Source organism: Hippoglossus hippoglossus, chromosome 8 (genome assembly GCF_009819705.1).
Source record: "Hippoglossus hippoglossus isolate fHipHip1 chromosome 8, fHipHip1.pri, whole genome shotgun sequence".
Taxonomy (NCBI): Eukaryota; Metazoa; Chordata; class Actinopteri; order Pleuronectiformes; family Pleuronectidae; genus Hippoglossus; species Hippoglossus hippoglossus.
In genome coordinates this window covers 22046333-22067248 of record NC_047158.1, presented here as the reverse complement: position 1 = coordinate 22067248, position 20916 = coordinate 22046333, and the positions used below count along the sequence as shown (strand labels likewise).

The window sequence follows — 20916 nt, the reverse complement described above, 5'->3', positions numbered from 1 at the left end:
GCCGAGAGAGTTGGTGTACAGAGAGAAGAGGAGGGGACCCAGGACGGAACCTTGAGGGACCCCAGTAGTGAGAGGACAAGGTTCCGACACAGATCCTCTCCAAGTTACCCGGTAAGTGCGGTCGTTGAGGTAGGATGAGAGCAGGGAGCGAGCAGAGCCTGAGACACCCAGGTCCTGAGGGGGGGGAATAAGGATCTGGTGGTTCACTGTGTCAAATGCAGCAGAAAGGAAGGATAGAAGGATGAGGCCAGAGGAGAGCTGTGTGTTAGCAGGGTTAGCTGTGTGTTAGCAGGGTTAGCTGTGTGTTAGCAGGGTTAGCTGTGTGTTAGCAGTGTTAGCTGTATGTTAGCAGGGTTAGCTGTGTGTTAGCAAGGTTAGCTGTTTGTTAGCAGTCTTAGCTGTGTGTTAGCAGGATTAGCTGTGTGTTAGCAGTGTTAGCTGTGTGTTAGCAGGGTTAGGTGTGTGTTAGCAGTGTGTTAGCTGTGTATTAGCTGTTTTAGCAGGGTGTTAGCAGGGATAGCTGTGTGTTAACTGGGTCAGCTGGGTGTTAGCATGATTGGCTGTGTGTTAGCTGTGTTAGCAGGGTTAGCTGTGTGTTAGCAGAGTGTTAGCTGCTCCTACAGTCAAAGCTCATGATATCTTAGTTCAGTGCAGGTCTGAAAGCAGCTGAATTCAGTTTGTTAATATGGTCGTTGCAGAACCACCAGTGATCATCACAGCTACCTTGTGTTTCTGCTGTTGTTACGTGTGCCTATATGTTTACAAAGTGGTTGTGGAGTGTCCTGATGAGAGCGTTGTGCTCAGTCGGTGAGACGGTGTGAGACAGTGCGTGTGCACGAGGCTACGCACAGCGTGTCTGTACCTGGCGGACATCAGGTTGTACACCAGAGGGTTGATGGCAGCACTGAGGCGGGAGAGGATCCAGGCGACCACGTAAAATATTCGTGGACTTTCATCAAGAGTCCACTGAGAAACATGGATCATGGTCAGACCGACGATGTAGGGCAGCCAGCACAGGACGAAGGCCAAGAAGATCACTCCTGATGGACACGAGGAGAAGGACACAGGAAGTGGACATGAGAATCATCAATATCTGCAGGTGATAGAATACATGTCTCACACTGTTAAACAAGAGAGCTGTGTCTCAGTTCAGGGGCTGCAACCTTCAGAGGACATGATCTACTCAACCCACCTCCTTCCTCGGTCAGGTAGACTGTGAAGGCTGAAACTAAATGAGACCGTCTGGTCCACAGAGGAGAAGCTTGTCCTGTCCTTAAGTTGGACACGACAGAAAGCTTAATGCCTCTTGGTTTTTTAACATGTGAGCCGTTAGTTGAGTTCATACGGTTCGTCACCAAAGTGCAATGAGTCCTGGGACATGTTGGACCTGGAAGGATTCACTCATCAGAGCTTTCTCTGGTATGAAAGGAAGCATCTGTAGGAGCCTTTCTACTCGTGTCGCTGTGATGCAGCCCCTAAATTGACACACAGCTGGAAATAAAGATGGACGACATGACTGCTCCCCAAAAGTGAAGCCAAAGCATCTCGATTGCCCCCTGGTGGCTGGCTGCAGGTCCTACACCTTTCCTGCCTCTCTGATGGTAACAGGCGGGACATGGACCAAACTAAAAAGTCAAAATACACATCAAATATATTCTCAACGATGATTTCTGTCATTTTATGTGATTCTTATAAAACTAGTGAGTTATTTTTCTGGTAAGTTTAGTTTTGATTATCTATTGGATGATACAGCTCCGACTCTGGCTCCAGATGTGCAAGCCGAGATGAAGACAAAGTATTAAATCTGTTCGTCAGCCTTTGTCAGTTGTATTTAGTAAAAGCTAAATTCAGAACCTAAGGGTGTGTGTGTTGGATTGTGTTTCTCACCCAGCATCTTGACTGCGTGTCGGTGACTCTTGTCTTTACGGCTTCTTTGTGGACGGAGCCTCAGAGTCCGTCCAATCAGGATGTAGACCAGTCCCAGGATGCACATGGGTACCAGGACATACAGGTTGGAGATAATTATCATGGCCAACTCGAGGCCTGAGGAGAATGAGTTCATCATGACCATGGCAAAAAATGGTGCTGCACTGACAGCCGCTCCCAGCCAGAGGCAACCAATCAGAGCACTGGTTCTGCAACGTGTCACCAGCGTCTTGGAGGTGATTGGCCAGCAGACAACCAGGTACCTCTCCAGGGAGAGAAAGGTGATGTGGAGGATGGTGCAGAAGGTGCAGCCCTCTGAGAGGAACACGGTCAGCTTAAAGCCGAAGTCTCCTAACTTCTGTGTCCAGAACTGGAAGAGACACAATCCGTTTAGTGCACGTTCAGCCAAACCATGAGTATCTGGTCAAATCACAGTGAACTGCAACAAAAAGGTGTATAAGTATATAAGTATTATAGGATATATGTGAGTGCACCTCAAATAGTTGCAGAGCCAGCAGCAGGAGGATCAGCAGGTCACTAACAGCCATGCTGCTCAGGTAGAGGTGGGCGGAGCTTCTCATGTGTGGGCGAAGCCAAACCACCAGAAGGGTCAGTGTGTTTCCAAGAAGGCCGAAGATTATCAGTGGAACCACAATCACAGTCAAACACACTAGAAAATGAAATATTGATGATTGATTTTCATTAGAATCACAAATTTACACATGTTCAGTCCACAATGGAAAATGGTAAAAAACGTTCACAGAAATAATTAGTTCTCATGATTACTGGCACAAGAAGATGTTTTTTCAGTTTTTTCCTAAACTACTATGAAAGACTAGTATCAAATTATAAGAAACAACATGGAGTCAGGTAGAAATATCCTCTAAATGTTTTCTCCATAGCTCAGCAACATTTTCAGCCCCAGTGATCATATCAATATCAGACGGGAGGAATATTTTACTGTTATTTATAACTTTAACTTCCTTAGAAAATTAATGTGCATCATTCTGCTGAAGCTTTCTGGCCAAGTTCTGCTAATTCATTTAAATAATATGTACTGCATATCTAAATCTGGAACACACACACACACACACACACATATTTACTTTTCATTTTATAACTCTCACTTTTCCTCCAGAACTTTTTTTTTTTTTCCAGATTGTTTTTACAGTTTCAGTTGAAATATTGCAGAGGTAATTCATCATGTTCACTGGAAACAGACGGGAGCAACTGGGCAGTTTAATATGTGGTGTGATTTTATATCTATTCAAATGCTTGTGTGCATGTGTTTATAAAACAATATATAACGTTTTAATTGGTGATATTTAAAGGTGCTGGGAGGAGGATCTGTTTATTGATTATTGACAGAATCAGGCTAAGAGGACAAACCTGTCTTTATGCTAAGCTAAGCTAAGCTAAGCAGCTGCTTTGTATTTACTGTAGAATCATCTCAACTCTCAGTTTTTCTTTGTAATAATTTAATAAATTGTTTAATTTGTTATAAGAGGAAAATGTTAGAATTTTCTGTCCTTCAGATAAAGGTTGAAGTTGTTTTTTATATTTTTATAACTAATAATAATAATAATAATGACAGTAGCTGGCTGTATCATTTTAAAATCGTCTACAGTATCATCACCATTGTTTTGTACCCACCTAACAAGATCAATACAGACATTGTTTCCTCCTCCTGACAGTCTTGGTTGGAGCAGTTTCCCTGGAAGCCTGGCGTGCTACAGTTTTTAACTCCACAGCTCACGTTTCCCTCCATTAGATCCATGACGGCTCAGGTGGGAGCAGGACGGAGAAACCTGCAGGGGAGAGGTGTGTGTGTCCCAGGTTCCACAGACCTGACGCACACTGATGGCTTTCCTATGACGCTCGATCACAGCCAACACTGAGAGGAATGGTCAAGTGCTGTCTAATCAGAGGATGATGTTGTACAACTCGTTTTGAACGAACTTGGCTGAAATATGAGAAAGCCAATTCCCACTTGTATCGTTATTCAGCCCAAAGAACATGTCTAAGTAGGCACTCTTCCAGTAAGGACTTCCATGGAAAGGAAACACACACACACACACACACACACACACACACACACACACACACACACACACACACACACACACACACACACATAATGTGAGGACGAGAGAGTGTTGTGCAATAATGCATTAAATGTGATACCATAAAATGGTGTGCCTTTCGGCATTCAATAAATTTGGTTATCAAAATAAAATATTAAATATTAATATTTTATTATTAATATTAAATAATAACTTTAATTGATTAAAGTTACCTCGGGGCACCACCCTTCAAAGGAAGGGAAAAGATAGCCAATTTATTGATTAAGTCTCATAAAAGTACTAACTACAAATTTGGAACTCTGATTAACAATACAATTAATAACTATAACCAAAATTACCATATAGATAGTTAGCTAAGTTGAAGGATATAGAGTTCTTGACAGTGTAGAGGTTGGCAAAATTCACTTATGCAACATTAATAAAAACATTTGTGAAAGAAAAACATTTATTATGAATATAATAAAGTATAAAAACACAAATTACTAACGGTGTACTTACTAAACAAAGACAGGTATGTGAGTATGCATGTGTGTGTGTCTGTGTGAGTCAGCGTGCTTCCAAAATGGCGGCTGGCCACTTCGAAGATAACACCCTTCACCCCCATTGGAATGTTTACGACATGTAGCAGGAGTCAGAGATAATTAGGTGCTGCGATATGCGTGTGTCTGTGTGTGTGCCAAATTAGAGAAAGAGTGTAATGCACAGAAAGTCTGTGAAGAGCATAACAAACATTAACTTTACTTTCGAATAACTTATAACCAAAATATCACAACACAATCAAACTTATAAACATCACACAGAATCGAATAAACAGTCTTTGCTTAGCCTAGTATAATTATTAAGCCCAGTTGTGTTACCCGTCCGTGGAAAAGGGAAAAAAGAAGTTGCTGTGCAGTCGCAGTTCGGTGAAATCGTCTGGCTGGTTGTGTGGCTCCTGCCTTTGTAGTTCTGTTGCGCTGTGCAGCTCAGTTGCTGGTTGAAGTTCTCCTGCAGGACATCGCGTCGCTGCTAGGAGGTTGGTAGAGCTTGGAGTATGAGGAGGTTTCCTTGGTGAGATGAGCTGGAAGCTGCACCTTTGTGCTCCTCTCGAAGAGTTGGATGGAAAGAGAAGATGTGAGCTGGAGAAGCCAGGCTGGACACCCTTCTCTTCTCGAAGGATTGTAGAAAGAGACAGAAGAGGGGTAGACCTGGCCTTATATTGGCCCGGTGACCTCACAGGTCATGGGGTCCAGAGTGACCAATGGGAGTTGAAACCTGTGTCCCTGGGGGGGTTTTCACACCTCTGTGTGACGTTGCCGCACCCTGGGAGAACTTGCTCTGGTTTTCCTCCAGGACAAAGAACATGTGCTCAAGGCTTTTGACTACCCATGTAGGCCGAAGGGTATCCACAAATTCCATGTCCCAACACAGGCTAAGAGGATAAACCTGTCTTTATGCTAAGCTAATGTAGCCAGATGCGCGCTCCCTCCCTGCCGCTGCGGGGCGCTCTACCTGTTCTAATGGCGCACCAGTCATTAGGCGACGTCAGGTGTCCCGTATTTAAGGAGGCGGCCGTGTTTGGCTCGCAAGCCTTCCGTTTCCGCTCCTCTCCGGTGGGTCGTGGATAGCGCGGAAGAGCTACCTCTGTAGCCGCGGCGTGGTTGTGCAACAGCCAGCGCCTCCTCTAATTTTCCCCCCTCATATGCAGCGTGACTGACTGCTGGCGTGGGATCGCTCCGCCGGGGGACCTTCGGGGTGCAGTTGCGGGTCTGCTTTCTGGACTCATCTACGGCTGGGGGAGACTCCCACCCTCTGGGTTGCTGTGACGGTGCCTTGGCTTGCAGGGTGAGGCCCTGCTCCTTCGTCGGCCGTCATTGGCCACCACGCCTCAGACGGACCTGCTGTTTTGGCTTTACCGGAAATTGCACTATCCTAAATCACACTTTTAATGAACTGTTGCAGCTGATAAGAGCACGGCTCCACAGTTAAAGACTGCCCGGGCTCAGGACCAAGGAAGTGTGTTCTTAAAGTATTGTCTCGTGCACTGTGGCCTTTGTGATCACCACAAAGGGACGCCTAGTTTTTTAGCAACCTTTAAATCCCGTTTATATTGGTTGGTATTTTGTTGTTTTGTTTTGTTGTTTCAATGCGGACATGTTTTAATTATTCTTTTATTGTTGGTCAGGTGCTGTGGGCCTGAGGCGGCGACCCAATTCCTGGTGGCGGGGTTTTCTTCATCACCCGTTTTGTTGGTTTGCTGTGTCACGGGTGGCGAGTTAATTAATCATTCCCCTTTTTCTTTGGTTGTCGTCGCCGTGGTAAGTCCCAGCCCTGTCCCTGTGTTGCTCCTGTCAAGCGTTTTATTGCATGTTAATTGGTGTTCTGTTTGTTTTCATTTTGCTTGTTGATTTATGCATTTATTTGAGTTATATTAAAGTTCTTTTTTATTAGTTAAACACGTCTCTTGCGTTTTTAAACGAACCTGTGCTGTTGCACTTACAATATTTGAGTTATTTCCTGGAGGTGAAATTCCCCAGGTGGCGTTGTGGCAACCTCACTATCCCCGCTTTCCCACCTCGCTACACTAAGCTAAGCAGCTGCTTTGTATTTACTGTAGAATCATCTCAACTCTCAGTTTTTCTTTGTAATAATTTAATAAATTGTTTAATTAGTTATAAGAGGAAAATATTTAAATTTTCTGTCTTTCAGATAAAGGTTAAAGTTGTTTTTTACATATTTTTATAACTAATAATGATAATAATAATAATGACAGTAGCTGGCTGTATCATTTTAAAATCGTCTACAGTATCATCACCATTGTTTTGTACCCACCAATCAAGATCAATACAGACATTGTTTCCTCCTCCTGACAGTCTTGGTTGGAGCAGTTTCCCTGGAAGCCTGGCGTGCTACAGTTTTTAACTCCACAGCTCACGTTTCCCTACTCCATTAGATCCATGACGGCTCAGGTGGGAGCAGGACGGAGAAACCTGCAGGGGAGAGGTGTGTGTGTCCCAGGTTCCACAGACCTGACGCACGCTGATGGCTTTCCTATGACGCTCGATCACAGCCAACACTGAGAGGAATGGTCAAGTGCTGTCTAATCAGACGATAATGTTGTACAACTCGTTTTGAACGAACTTGGCTGAAATATGAGAAAGCCAATTCCCACTTGTATAGTTATCGAATCGAGCCCAAAGAACATGTCTAAGTAGGCACACTTCCAGTAATGACTTCCATGGAAAGGAAACACACACACACACACGCACTCTCACACACACACACACACACACACACACACACACACACACACACACACACACACACACACACACACACACACACTCAAACAGACACACACCCTCCACAATGTGAGGACGAGAGAGCACTCCACATACACTTACAGTTTTTCTCGATTGCTTTAGCACGATTTTGAAAACAGGGCCCGGTTTTTCAAAACACTACACCCAATCAGCAGAACACCTCAGATCCTTTGCAAAATGAAACACTCTTTAAAAACTATACACTAATTTATAAAAAACATATTTTGTTGCCATATGAAACACACACGTTTCATATGATCTAATTCTGTTTGAACCAGTTACACACTGCTGCTGCTAACCTAAAACACTTTTAGCAATTCTACTTCTCAGTGGTTAGAGTACTGTAAGTGACGAAGAAAGTGCGAATATACAATAAATTCACCAAACACTACACAAGACCAATGCTGCAGACTGATGAAAATATAATTTATTTCTCTCCATATACCCAAATCAGTCAACATGTCAACAAACAGAAGATTCTGTATCCAGTTCAGGTCACAATGACAGATTTCACTGTATATCTGCTTAGATCTGAACTCTTAGTCCCGCCTCCCTCAGCCTCAGTCCGTGGTTCACGACATGGTCAACTAGTGTTGCGTGAATTTCATTTGATAAATTTGGTCCTCTTCTTCTTTGAGCACTTTCTCCTCCTGCTTCAGGTCTTCCTCTTCCTCTTCCTCTTCCTCTTCCTCTACCTCTAACTCCACCTCGGCCTCTACCTCTGGCACGGCCTCCGCCTCTTCCGCTTCCTCCTTCTCCTTCTCTGTGGATTCCCCCTCTCACCCTCACTCTTCTTCTTCTTCTGACTCCTTCCATTTTGGTTGAAGACAGGTGAACTCACCTGCTGCATTTGTATAGTGTTTAAACCTGATTGGTGTGTCTACAATTAAGCAATCATGTGTTTGTGCACCTGATGGCTGTGTTGAACCAATTGGCTCATAGGGGGGTCATTTGACAGTCAGTGCTTTGGAATTGCAAGGAAGTGACATCATGATATACTTCTGTGTCTAATGTATACAAGTGTGTTTAGTTATTTGCAAATCACTGTGTGTATTGTTTTGCAAAAAGTGTGAAGCTGACATTGTGCTTATAGTGGTGGAGATCTGGGCCGTTGTTTTGCTCCTTGAGTGTAAGGTTTTGATAATTGTGTAATACTTTTGATTTTAGTGTTTATGCAATCGAAGTAAGGACTTCCATGGAAAGGAAACACACACACACACACACACACACGCACACACACGCACACACATAATGTGAAGATGAGAGAGCACTCCTTCAAGAAAAGGAGACATGTGTAGCCAGATGCGTGCTCCCTCCCTGCCGCTGCAGGGCGCTCTACCTGTTGCAATGGCGCGCCAGTCGTTAGGCGACGTCAGGCGTCCCGTATTTAAGGAGGCGGCCGTGTTTGGCTCGTCCTCCTTCCGTTTCCGCTCCTCTCCGGTGGGTCTTGGATCGCGTGGAAGAGCTACTTCTGTAGCCGTGGCGGAGTTTGGCGTGTTTGTGCAACAGCCAGCGCCTCCCCTAAATATCCCCCCTCATGCGCAGCGTGACTGACTGCTGGCGTGGGATCGCTCCGCCGGGGGACCTTCGGGGTGCAGTTGCGGGTCTGCTTTGTAAGTAACGTAGTCTGCCGTCTTTTGCTTATCTTACCCCAGCTGACTGTTTATGTCATGCTACAGCTGGACTCATCTACGGCTGGGGGAGACTCCCACCCTCCGGCTTGCTGTGACTGTACCTTGGCTTGCAGGGTGGTGCGTATGGCCCCATTATTCACCAAATTCTGTTATGTTGTCATATTAATTATTAAATTTGTTTATTCGCCTTCCTAGAGGCCCTGCTTCTTCCTCGGCCGTCATTGGCCACCACGCCTCAGACGGACCTGCTGTTTTGGCTTTTACTGGAAATTGCACTGTCTTAAACAACACTCTTATGAACTGTTGCGGCTGATAAGAGCACGGCTCAACAGTTAAAGACTGCCTGGCTCAGGACCAAGGAAGTGTGTCGTTTTTAAAAAGTATTGTCTCATGCACTGTGGCTCTCCATGCTACACCTTCACGGTGCGTGGAGTGGTCACCACGGAGGGATGCCTAGTTTTTAGCAACCTTTAATCCCATTTACATTGTGTTCATATTGGTTGGTATTTGGCTTATTTTGTGGTTTTGTTGTTCTGTTTTGTTTTGTTTTCAATTCTGACATGTTTTAATAATCCTTTTATTGTTGGTCAGGTGCTGTGGGCCTGAGGCGGCGACCCAATTCCTGGTGGCGGGGTTTTCTTCACAACCCGTTTTGTTGGTTTGCTGTGTCACGGGTGGCGAGTTTTTTAATCCTTCCCCTTTTTCTTTGGTCGTCGTCGCAGTGGTAAGTCCCAGCCCTGTCCCTGGTTGCTCATGTCAAAAGTGTTTTATTTCTTATGTTAAATTGTTATTCTGTTTTGTTTCATTGTGTTTTTGTTATTTATTCCTGTTATATTAAAGTTCTTTCTTGTTAGTACAACACATCTCCTGCCCCGTGATTCAAACGAAACCTGTGCTGTTGCACTCACCATATTTTAGTATTTCCTGGAGGTGGAACTCCCCAGGTGGCGTTGTGGCAACCTCACTATCCCCGCTTTCCCACCACGCTACATTCGATATAAGTGCATACGTCAGCACTGGCAACAAAACTGTTTATTGAGGTTTATAAATACTGATAGATTTTGAAATAAACGGACTCTCTTGCACTGCGATTCAGTCTGTGTTTTCTTCATGAGAAATCTTCTCCAACATGTGGCGAGCAGGTCCAGTCGTGGTAGAGGGACGCCTGCAGACTGCATCTTGGGCTGGGTCGACGCTGTAAAGCCAAATAAGACATAGTATTGTCCTTGCTTGGTATCATCCTGTGTTTGATTGTTCAACTCTGTTGCATAAACCCTGTTTTCGCGACTAAGGAAAAAACGGATACAAATTTTAGTTGGTCTAATAAAAACACAACATAAAAACATTTCAATACATTTATCAGTGTATTGTGAAATCCCACAGTAAACTGAGTTCGTAAACTAAATGAAGAGTTGCTCAAATTAAAACTAAAGCTATGATCCAACACTGTCCCAAGAGTACAGCAACAATATGGCTCCACCAATAATTGTCCTAAACACAGAATATCCATCAAAGAAAAGAGACATAGAAGAAAATGGAAAATTATCCATATCCGAACCTGCAAGTGGGCGGGGTTTAAACCGGAAGTTTGTATTTTTATTGTTTATTCGAAAACTGTTTACAGAACAGCCTCAGAATTGAGCTTCAGATGAATGTTTTTGATCACAAGAGTAAGATAACTATTCAGAACACGTTTTTTAATAAACTTCAGTGAATCCACTTAAACACAACACATGTAGTATTAAGAAGTATTAAGTAAAATGCAGGTTTTCATAAACATACTCAACTCAATGAGTTTTCATACTCAACTTTTTTAAAAAGTTACATTTAAACGGTGTGATGTTTGTGTGTATGACTGGTCACAGGGCTTTTTTACTACCTGTTGTAGTTTTTGTTTTTGGTGGGGGGGGGGTGCTGTTTTTTTAATATCTACACAAGGTAAAACACAATGTTAATTATGTGGTGTGTGTGTGAGTTACAGAGAGAGAGGAGCGCTTGCTCCGTGTGCGTCTGGCCGGGCTTGGTGCACGCTGACTCGGCCAGTGGACGCTGAGAACACATGATCATAGATAACGATGCTACACGTTAGTATCCCTGTGGACAGAGCGGCTGTGACAACGACAACATCGTGTTGTGTGCACAGCAGCAGTGAACTTTTTCATTCATCACGAGTACGGTTATTGACACATTTTACTCGGATTGGTTTTCGTGCTCGTTAAAGTTCAGTATCTGTACCGGATACTCGTTTCATCCGAGTATTCGGCTTAACCCTAGAGGATATGGAACTTGGAATAAAAGACTATAAACCAAAAGATAAGAGTGAAAAGGGACAACGAAAAAGAGAGAACAAGAAATCGTTCCCAAAACTCCAACCAATCATCACTGGACTTGCCTTAAACTAACTGATTGGAGGCTAGGTAGGGCCCCGCCCACCCCGGGTAGATTGCAGAAGTGTCTGAATGTTACTGTGTCAGAAAATCTGTAAATAACTGCTGCTAGCTCAGTTAGCAGGGTTAGCTGTGTGTTAGCAGGGTTAGCTGTGTATTAGCAGTGTGTTAGCAGGGTTAGCTGTGTGTAAGCAGTGTCCTACCAGGGTTAGCTGTGTATTAGCTGTGTTAACAGGGTTAGCTTTGTGTTAGCAAGGTTGGCTGTGTATTAGCTGTGTTAGCAGGGTTAGCTGTGTGTCAGCTGTGTATTAGCTGTGTTAGCAGGGTTAGCTGTGTGTTAGCAAGGTTAGCTGTGTATTAGCTGTGTTAACAGGGTTAGCTTTGTGTTAGCAAGGTTGGCTGTGTATTAGCTGTGTTAGCAGGGTTAGCTGTGTGTCAGCTGTGTATTAGCTGTGTTAGCAGGGTTAGCTGTGTGTTAGCAGAGTGTTAGCTGCTCCTACAGTCAAAGCTCATGATATCTTAGTTCAGTGCAGGTCTGAAAGCAGCTGAATTCAGTTTGTTAATATGGTCGTTGCAGAACCACCAGTGATCATCACAGCTACCTTGTGTTTCTGCTGTTGTTACGTGTGCCTATATGTTTACAAAGTGGTTGTGGAGTGTCCTGATGAGAGCGTTGTGCTCAGTCGGTGAGACGGTGTGAGACAGTGCGTGTGCACGAGGCTACGCACAGCGTGTCTGTACCTGGCGGACATCAGGTTGTACACCAGAGGGTTGATGGCAGCACTGAGGCGGGAGAGGACCGAGGCGACCAGGATAAAAATCAACTGGGGGTCAGTCAGTGTGTTATTGTGTGTACTGTTAGTGGGCATCACAACATATGTGTGTGTGCCTGCTGTCGGTGTTGTGAGACTGAGTGTGTCCTTCTGTGACTTTATGCAAAGGGTTGTGTTTGGCTTGTTATGTGTAGTATTGTGTATCTCCGAGAGTGTGTCTGTTTCAGTGCGAGGACCCAGGTTGTGTGTGCTCTCTCCAGCTCTGACGTTGTGTGATACAACATGATGTGCGCTCGTATCGTCAGAACCTGCGCCCGGGTCAGTGAGCGTTTCAGGTTGTGAGTCCACCAAGTGTGCGTCTGCATCACTGTGTGTGTCGATCTCGTTGTTTGTGTTTTCACAGAGTGCATCATCTCTGTCTGTGTGAGCTCGTGTCTTCAGGTCCCAGTCTGAGAGGTTAACAGGTTCGGTAACAGAGGCCATGTTCCCTGTGCTTTCAGGAGGAGTGATCTGAGAAACATAGCTCATGGTCAGACCGACGATGTAGGGCAGCCAGCACAGGACGAAGGCCAAGAAGACCACTCCTGATGGACATGAGGAGAAGGACACAGGAAGTGGACATGAGAATCATCAATATCTGCAGGTGATAGAATACATGTCTCACACTGTTAAACAAGAGAGCTGTGTCTCAGTTCAGGGGCTGCAACCTTCAGAGGACACAATCTACTCAACCCACCTCCTTCCTCGGTCAGGTAGACTGTGAAGGCTGAAACTAAATGAGACCGTCTGGTCCACAGAGGAGAAGCTTGTCCTGTCCTTAAGTTGGACACGACAGAAAGCTTAATGCCTCTTGGTTTTTTAACATGTGAGCCGTTAGTTGAGTTGATACGGTTCGTCACCAAAGTGCAATGAGTCCTGGGACATGTTGGACCTGGAAGGATTCACTCATCAGAGCTTTCTCTGGTATGAAAGGAAGCATCTGTAGGAGCCTTTCTACTCGTGTCGCTGTGATGCAGCCCCTAAATTGACACACAGCTGGAAATAAAGATGGACGACATGACTGCTCCCCAAAAGTGAAGCCAAAGCATCTCGATTGCCCCCTGGTGGCTGGCTGCAGGTCCTACACCTTGCCTGCCTCTCTGATGGTAACAGGTGGGACATGGACCAAACTAAAATGTCAAAATACACATCAAATATATTCTCAACGATGGTTTCTGTCATTTTATGTGGTTCTTATAAAACTGGTGAGTTCTTTTTCTGGTAAATTTAGTTTTGATTATCTATTGGATGATACAGCTCCGACTCTGGCTCCAGATGTGCAAGCCGAGATGAAGACAAAGTATTAAATCTGTTCGTCAGCCTTTGTCAGTTGTATTTAGTAAAAGCTAAAATCAGAACCTAAGGGTGTGTGTGTTGGATTGTGTTTCTCACCCAGCATCTTGACTGCGTGTCGGTGACTCTTGTCTTTACGGCTGCTTTGTGGACGGAGCCTCAGAGTCCGTCCAATCAGGATGTAGACCAGTCCCAGGATGCACAGGGGAACCAGGACATACAGGTTGTAGAGAAATATCATGGCCAACACGAGGCCAGAGGAGAATGAGGATTCTGATACTCTGCACACTTCCTTTTCAACCTCTCTTCCCATATGATCCACTTTCTCCACTTCCATCATGACCAAAAATGGTGCTGCACTGACAGCCGCTCCCAGCCAGAGGCAGCCAATCAGAGCCCTGGTTCTGCAACGTGTCACCAGCGTCATAGCGGTGATTGGCCAGCAGACAACCAGGTACCTCTCCAGGGAGAGAAAGGTGATGTGGAGGATGGTGCACAAGGTGCAGCCCTCTGAGAGGAACATGGTCAGCTTACAGGCGAAGTCTCCTAACTTCCAGTCTGTCCAGCTCTGGAAGAGACACAATCCATTTAGTGAACGTTCAGCCAAACCATGAGTATCTGGTCAAATCACAGTGAACTTCAACAAAAAGGTGTATAAGTATATAAGTATTATAGGATATATGTGAGGGCACCTGCAATAGATCCAGAGCCAGCAGCAGGAGGATCAGCAGGTCACTAACAGCCATGCTGCTGAGGTAGAGGTAGGTGGAGCTTCTCATGTGTGGGCGAAGCCAAACCACCAGAAGGGTCAGTGTGTTTCCAAGAAGGCCGAAGATTATCAGTGGAACCACAATCACAGTCACACACACTAGAATATGAAATATTGATGATTGATTTTCATTAGAATCACAAATTTACACATGTTCAGTCCACAATGGAAAATGGTAAAAAACGTTCCTAGAAACAATTAGTTCTCATGATTACTGGCACAAGAAGATGTTTTTTCAGTTTTTTTCCTAAACTACTATGAAAGACTAGTATAAAAATATAAGAAACAACATGGAATCAGGTAAAAATATCCTCTAAATGTTTTCTCCATAGCTCAGCAACATTTTCAGCCCCAGTGATCATATCAATATCAGACGGGAGGAATATTTTACTGTTATTTATAACTTTAACTTCCTTAGAAAATTGATTTGCATCATTCTGCTGAAGCTTTCTGGCCAAGTTCTGCTAATTAATTTAAATAATATGTACTGCATATCTAAATCTGGAAAACACACACACACACACACACACACACACACACACACACACACACACACACACACACACACACATATATATATATATATATTTACTATTGATTTTATAACTCACTTTTCCTCCAGAACTTTTATTCATTTTCCAGATTGTTTTTACAGTTTCAGTTAAAATATTGCAGAGGTAATTCATCATGTTCACTGGAAACAGACGGGAGCAACTGGGCAGTTTAATATGTGGTGTGACTTTAAATCTATGCAAATGCTTGTGTGCATGTGTTTATATATCAATATATAACGTTTTAATTGGTGATATTTAAAGGTGCTGGGAGGAGGATCTGTTTCTTGATTATTGACAGAATCAGGCTAAGAGGACAAACCTGTCTTTATGCTAAGCTAAGCAGCTGCTTTTTATTTACTGTAGAATCATCTCAACTCCCAGTTTTTCTTTGTAATAATTTAATAAATTGTTTAATTAGTTATAAGAGGAAATTGTTAAAATTTTCTGTCCTTCAGATAAAGGTTGAAGTTGTTTTTTAAATATTTTTTATAACTAATAATAATAATAATAATAATGACAGTAGCTGGCTGTATCGTTTTAAAATCGTCTACAGTATCATCACCATTGTTTTGTACCCACCTAACAAGATCGATCCAGACATTGTTTCCTCCTCCTGACAGTCTTGGTTGGAGCAGTTTCCCTGGAAGCCTGGCGTGCTACAGTTTTTAACTCCACAGCTCACGTTTCCCTCCTCCATTAGATCCATGACGGCTCAGGTGGGAGCAGGACGGAGAAACCTGCAGGGGAGAGGTGTGTGTGTCCCAGGTTCCACAGACCTGACGCACACTGATGGCTTTCCTATGACGCTCGATCACAGCCAACACTGAGAGGAATGGTCAAGTGCTGTCTAATCAGACGATGATGTTGTACAACTCGTTTTGAACGAACTTGGCTGAAATATGAGAAAGCCAATTCCCACTTGTATCGTTATGCAGCCCAAAGAACATGTCTAAGTAGGCACACTTCCAGTAAGGACCTCCATGGAAAGGAAACACACACACACACACACACACACACACACACACACACACACACACAATGTGAGGACGAGAGAGCACTCCACATATACTTAGAGTGAGGACTTCTAGGAAAGGAGACATGCAAGCACATACGTCAGCACTGGAAACAAAGCTGTTTATTGAGGTTTATAAATACTGATACAGATTTTGTAATAAACGGACTCTCTTGCACTGCGATTCAGTCTCTGTGTTTTCTTCACGAGAAATCTTCTCCAACATGTGGCGAGCAGGTCCAGTCGTGGTAGAGGGACGCCTGCAGACTGCATCTTGGGCTGGGTCGACGCTGTAAAGCTGCTGCATAAAGGTAAGAAAATTCTTACCATAATTAAATTTACAGTCTCATCCAGACCCAAGAGCAGTAAGTAGTGTCTAACACTCTCAAGAAAAGAACCTTAAACCTTTGTGCAATGCGATAATGAATTGATTGATAACGGAGAGAGGCTTGCAGGGGGGGGGCCCTCACACAAACTAGTCCCCAAAACGGGGCAAGAGGCCCCAAATAAATAAATATAAAATAAATTTAAAAAATGAATTGAACTCCGTTAGCAAATTTGACTCCGGAGTCTTGTGAAGTTAATCCGACCTAATAAAATTTGTATTTAGAGTTGAGTAGACCAAAGGGTTTATGCCCAGAGGGCAGCGCAAAGGGCCAAGCCAAGGGTGGCACACGACAATAAGACGGGAAGCTGCAGCTGCTTCAAGCCTGGAAGCCGAGGAACGGCCGAATGAGATAAAGGCCTGACTGCATCTGAACTGTGTCTGTGCCATGGGAAAAAGTCAGTGTGCACGCTGATGCAGCTTTATAATCAAAGGTTGGTCGGCAGAGCAATTGTGTCCTTTTCATATCTGTATTTAGTGAAGTCTATCGCCTTTTTATGTGAATCTGAAGAAATTGTGTTATAAGTTTGGAGAGATTACACTGTGGGTCATTGCGTGTCAGTGACTAGGGCGTGGTTCACCGGTGATACGGAGAGATGTGCAGTCGTTGCTGTCTAAAACTAGACTGAGAGAAAGAAAAGGTTTTAGGGGCGTGGCATATCCCCCTTTCTTCTTGCTCCTTCAAGTTTCTGTGAGCCTGCATGAGATTCTGTTTGCAGCTGCCTGTGGAGCTGCAATTACACTTAGGTGTGATACAATCAGCTGATACACATTATAAACCACAAATATAATGCTGAAAGAGTTTTTATATCAATGATCTAGGAAAATAAGACATAGTATTGTCCTTGCTTGGTATCATCCTGTGTTGTTTGATTGTTCAACTCTGTTGCTTAAACCCTGTTTTCACGACGGATAGAAAAAACGGATAGAAATTGTAGTTAGTGTAATAAAAAACACAACATAAAATCATATTTCAATCCATTTATCAGTGCATTGTGAAATCACATTATCCCACAGTAAACTGAGTCAGTAAATTAAATGAAGAGTTGCTCAAATTAAAACTAAAGCTCTGATCCAAAACTGTCTCAAGAGTACAGCAACAATATGGCTCCACCAATAATCGTCCTCAACACAGAATATCCATCAAAGAAAAGAGACATAGAAGAAAATGGAAAATGGAAGAAACAAACTAAATGGTTAGACCCACCCTGGCCAAAGCAGGATGCATGTGATGTGAGCGTGTGTGAGGATATTAGGGATGAGCGATTACACCATTGTCTGTTTCTGTTTCTGTTTAACCAACTAAATTATCCATATCCGTACCCGAAAGTGGGCGGGGCTTAAACCAGAAGTTTGTATTTTTATTGTTTATTAGAAAACTCTTCACAGAACAGCCTCAGAATTGAGCTTCAGATGAATGTTTTTGATCACAAGAGTAAGATAACTATTCAGAACACGTTTTTAATAAACTTCAGTGAATCCACTTAAACACAACACATGTAGTATTAAGAAGTATTAAGTAAAATGCAGGTTTTCATAAACATACTCAACTCAATGAGTTTTCATACTCAACTTTTTTAAAAAGTTACATTTAAACGGTGTGATGTTTGTGTGTATGACTGGTCACAGGGCTTTTTTACTACCTGTTGTAGTTTTTGTTTTTGGTGTGGGGGGGGGGGGGGGGTGCTGTTTTTTTAATATCTACACAAGGTAAAACACAATGTTAATTATGTGGTGTGTGTGTGTGAGTTAGAGAGAGAGAGAGGAGCGCTTGCTCCGTGTGCGTCTGGCCGGGCTTGGTGCACGCTGACTCGGCCAGTGGACGCTGAGAACACATGATCATAGATAACGATGCTACACGTTAGTATCCCTGTGGACAGAGCGGCTGTGACAACGACAACATCGTGTTGTGTGCGCAGCAGCAGTGAACTTTTTCATTCATCACGAGTACGGTTATTGACACATTTTACTCGGATTGGTTTTCGTGCTCGTTAAAGTTCAGTATCTGTACCGGATACTCGTTTCATCCGAGTATTCGGCTTAACCCTAGAGGATATGGAACTTGGAATAAAAGACTATAAACCAAAAGATAAGAGTGAAAAGAGACAACGAAAAAGAGAGAACAAGAAATCGTTCCCAAAACTCCAACCAATCATCACTGGACATGCCTTAAACTAACCAATTGGAGGCTAGGTAGGGCCCCGCCCACCCCGGGTAGATTGCAGAAATGTCTGAATGTTACTGTGACAGAAAATCAGTAAATAACTGCTGCTAGCTCAGTTAGCAGGGTTAGCTGTGTGTTAGCAGGGTTAGCTGTGTATTAGCTGTGTGTTAGCAGGGTGTTAGCAGTGTGTTAGCTGTGTTAGCAAGGTTAGCTGTGTGTTGGCTGTGTGTTAGCTGGGTGTTAGCAGGGTTAGCTGTGTATTAGCTGTGTTAGCAGGGTTAGCTGTCTGTTAGCAGTGTGTTGGCTATGTATTAGCTGTGTTAGCAAGGTTAGCTGTGTATTAGCTGTGTTAGCAGGGTTAGCTGTGTGTTAGCAGAGTGTTAGCTGCTCCTACAGTCAAAGCTCATGATATCTTAGTTCAGTGCAGGTCTGAAAGCAGCTGAATTCAGTTTGTTAATATGGTCGTTGCAGAACCACCAGTGATCATCACAGCTACCTTGTGTTTCTGCTGTTGTTACGTGTGCCTATATGTTTACAAAGTGGTTGTGGAGTGTCCTGATGAGAGCGTTGTGCTCAGTCAGTGAGACGGTGTGAGACAGTGCGTGTGCACGAGGCTACGCACAGCGTGTCTGTACCTGGCGGACATCAGGTGGTACACCAGAGGGTTGATGGCAGCACTGAGGCGGGAGAGGATCCCGGAGAACAGGTAAAAAGAAAAATCTGTACTGTTATGACCGGATCTCTGAGAAACATAGCTCATGGTCAGACGGACGATGTAGGGCAGCCAGCACAGGACGAAGGCCAAGAAGATCACTCCTGATGGACATGAGGAGAAGGACACAGGAAGTGGACATGAGAATCATCAATATCTGCAGGTGATAGAATACATGTCTCACACTGTTAAACAAGAGAGCTGTGTCTCAGTTCAGGGGCTGCAACCTTCAGAGGACACGATCTACTCAACCCACCTCCTTCCTCGGTCAGGTAGACTGTGAAGGCTGAAACAAAATGAGACCGTCTGGTCCACAGAGGAGAAGCTTGTCCTGTCCTTAAGTTGGACACGACAGAAAGCTTAATGCCTCTTGGTTTTTTAACATGTGAGCCGTTAGTTGAGTTGATACGGTTCGTCACCAAAGTGCAATGAGTCCTGGGACATGTTGGACCTGGAAGGATTCACTCATCAGAGCTTTCTCTGGTATGAAAGGAAGCATCTGTAGGAGCCTTTCTACTCGTGTCGCTGTGATGCAGCCCCTAAATTGACACACAGCTGGAAATAAAGATGGACGACATGACTGCTCCCCAAAAGTGAAGCCAAAGCATCTCGATTGCCCCCTGGTGGCTGGCTGCAGGTCCTACACCTTGCCTGCCTCCTTGATGGTAACAGGCGGGACATGGACCAAACTAAAAAGTCAAAATACACGTCAAATATATTCTCAATGATGGTTTCTGTCATTTTATGTGGTTCTTATAAAACTGGTGAGTTTTGATTTTCTATTGGATGATACAGCTCCGACTCTGGCTCCAGATGTGCAAGCCGAGATGAAGACAAAGTATTAAATCTGTTCGTCAGCCTTTGTCAGTTGTATTTAGTAAAAGTTAAATTCAGAACCTAAGGGTGTGTGTGTTGGATTGTGTTTCTCACCCAGCATCTTGACTGTGTGTCCGTGACTCTTGTCTTTACGGCTGCTTTGTGGACGGAGCCTCAGAGTCCGTCCAATCAGGATGTAGACCAGTCCCAGGATGCACAGGGTTACCAGGACATACAGGTTGTAGATAATCATCATGGCCGACAGGAGGCCAGAGGAGAATGAGCATTCTGATAATCTGCACACTTCCTTTTCAACCTCTTTTCCCATATGATCCAATTCCTCCACTCTCTTCACTTCCATCATGACCAACACTGGTGCTGCACTGACAGCCGCTCCCAGCCAGAGGCAGCCAATCAGAGCCCTGGTTCTGCGACGTGTCACCAGCGTCTTGGAGGTGATTGGCCAGCAGACAAGCAGGTACCTCTCCAGGGAGAGAAAGGTGATGTGGAGGATGGTGCAGAAGGTGCAGCACTTAGACAGGAACACGGTCAGCTTACAGACGAAGACTCCTAACTTCCAGCCTGTCCAGAGCTGGAAGAGACACAATCCGTTTAGTGCACGTTCAGTCAAACCATGAGTATCTGGTCAAATCACAGTGAACTGACACAAAAAGGTGTATAAGTATATAAGTATTATAGGATATATGTGAGGGCACCTTATATAGATCCAGAGCCAGCAGCAGGAGGAACAGCAGGTCACTAACAGCCATGCTGCTCAGGTAGAGGTAGGCGGAGCTTCTCATGTGTGGGCGAAGCCAAACCACCAGAAGGGTCAGTGTGTTTCCAAGAAGGCCGAAGATTATCAGTGGAACCACAATCACAGTCACACACACTAGAAAATGAAATATTGATGATTGATTTTCATTAGAATCACAAATTTACACATGTTCAGTCCACAATGGAAAATGGTAAAAAACGTTCACAGAAATAATTAGTTCTCATGATTACTGGCACAAGAAGATGTTTTTTCAGTTTTTTCCTAAACTACTATGAAAGACTAGTATAA

The 20916-nt window shown here is 44.0% G+C and overlaps 3 protein-coding genes across 3 annotated transcripts in view; all 3 read right to left on the bottom strand.

Annotated features, from left to right (window-relative positions):
- Positions 1-580: 580 nt before the first annotated feature.
- The window catches only part of LOC117766364 (growth hormone secretagogue receptor type 1-like), a 22089-nt gene continuing 1753 nt past the window's right edge, over positions 581-20916 (bottom strand). The window contains exons 2-6 of the mRNA XM_034593329.1: positions 19681-19689; positions 15341-15648; positions 14131-14306; positions 13538-14006; positions 581-1040 (exon numbers count right to left, since the gene is read on the bottom strand). Coding sequence (XP_034449220.1) covers positions 760-1040; positions 13538-14006; positions 14131-14306; positions 15341-15467 — 1053 coding nt within the window. The 5' untranslated portion in view covers positions 15468-15648; positions 19681-19689 and the 3' untranslated portion in view covers positions 581-759. The remainder of the gene's footprint in view (positions 1041-13537; positions 14007-14130; positions 14307-15340; positions 15649-19680; positions 19690-20916) is intronic.
- LOC117766369 (growth hormone secretagogue receptor type 1-like) lies at positions 1708-3683 on the bottom strand. The gene is made up of 3 exons (XM_034593337.1): positions 3580-3683; positions 2421-2596; positions 1708-2296 (listed from the first exon to the last, which is right to left on the bottom strand). Exons 1-3 carry the CDS (start codon positions 3599-3601, stop codon positions 1832-1834), a joined length of 663 nt encoding a protein of 220 aa, XP_034449228.1. The 5' UTR covers positions 3602-3683; the 3' UTR covers positions 1708-1831.
- LOC117766116 (growth hormone secretagogue receptor type 1-like) overlaps positions 18900-20916 on the bottom strand; it is a 20709-nt gene continuing 18692 nt past the window's right edge. Inside the window, exons 2-4 of the mRNA XM_034592828.1 lie at positions 20567-20742; positions 19965-20442; positions 18900-19138 (exon numbers count right to left, since the gene is read on the bottom strand). Coding sequence (XP_034448719.1) covers positions 18900-19138; positions 19965-20442; positions 20567-20742 — 893 coding nt within the window. The remainder of the gene's footprint in view (positions 19139-19964; positions 20443-20566; positions 20743-20916) is intronic.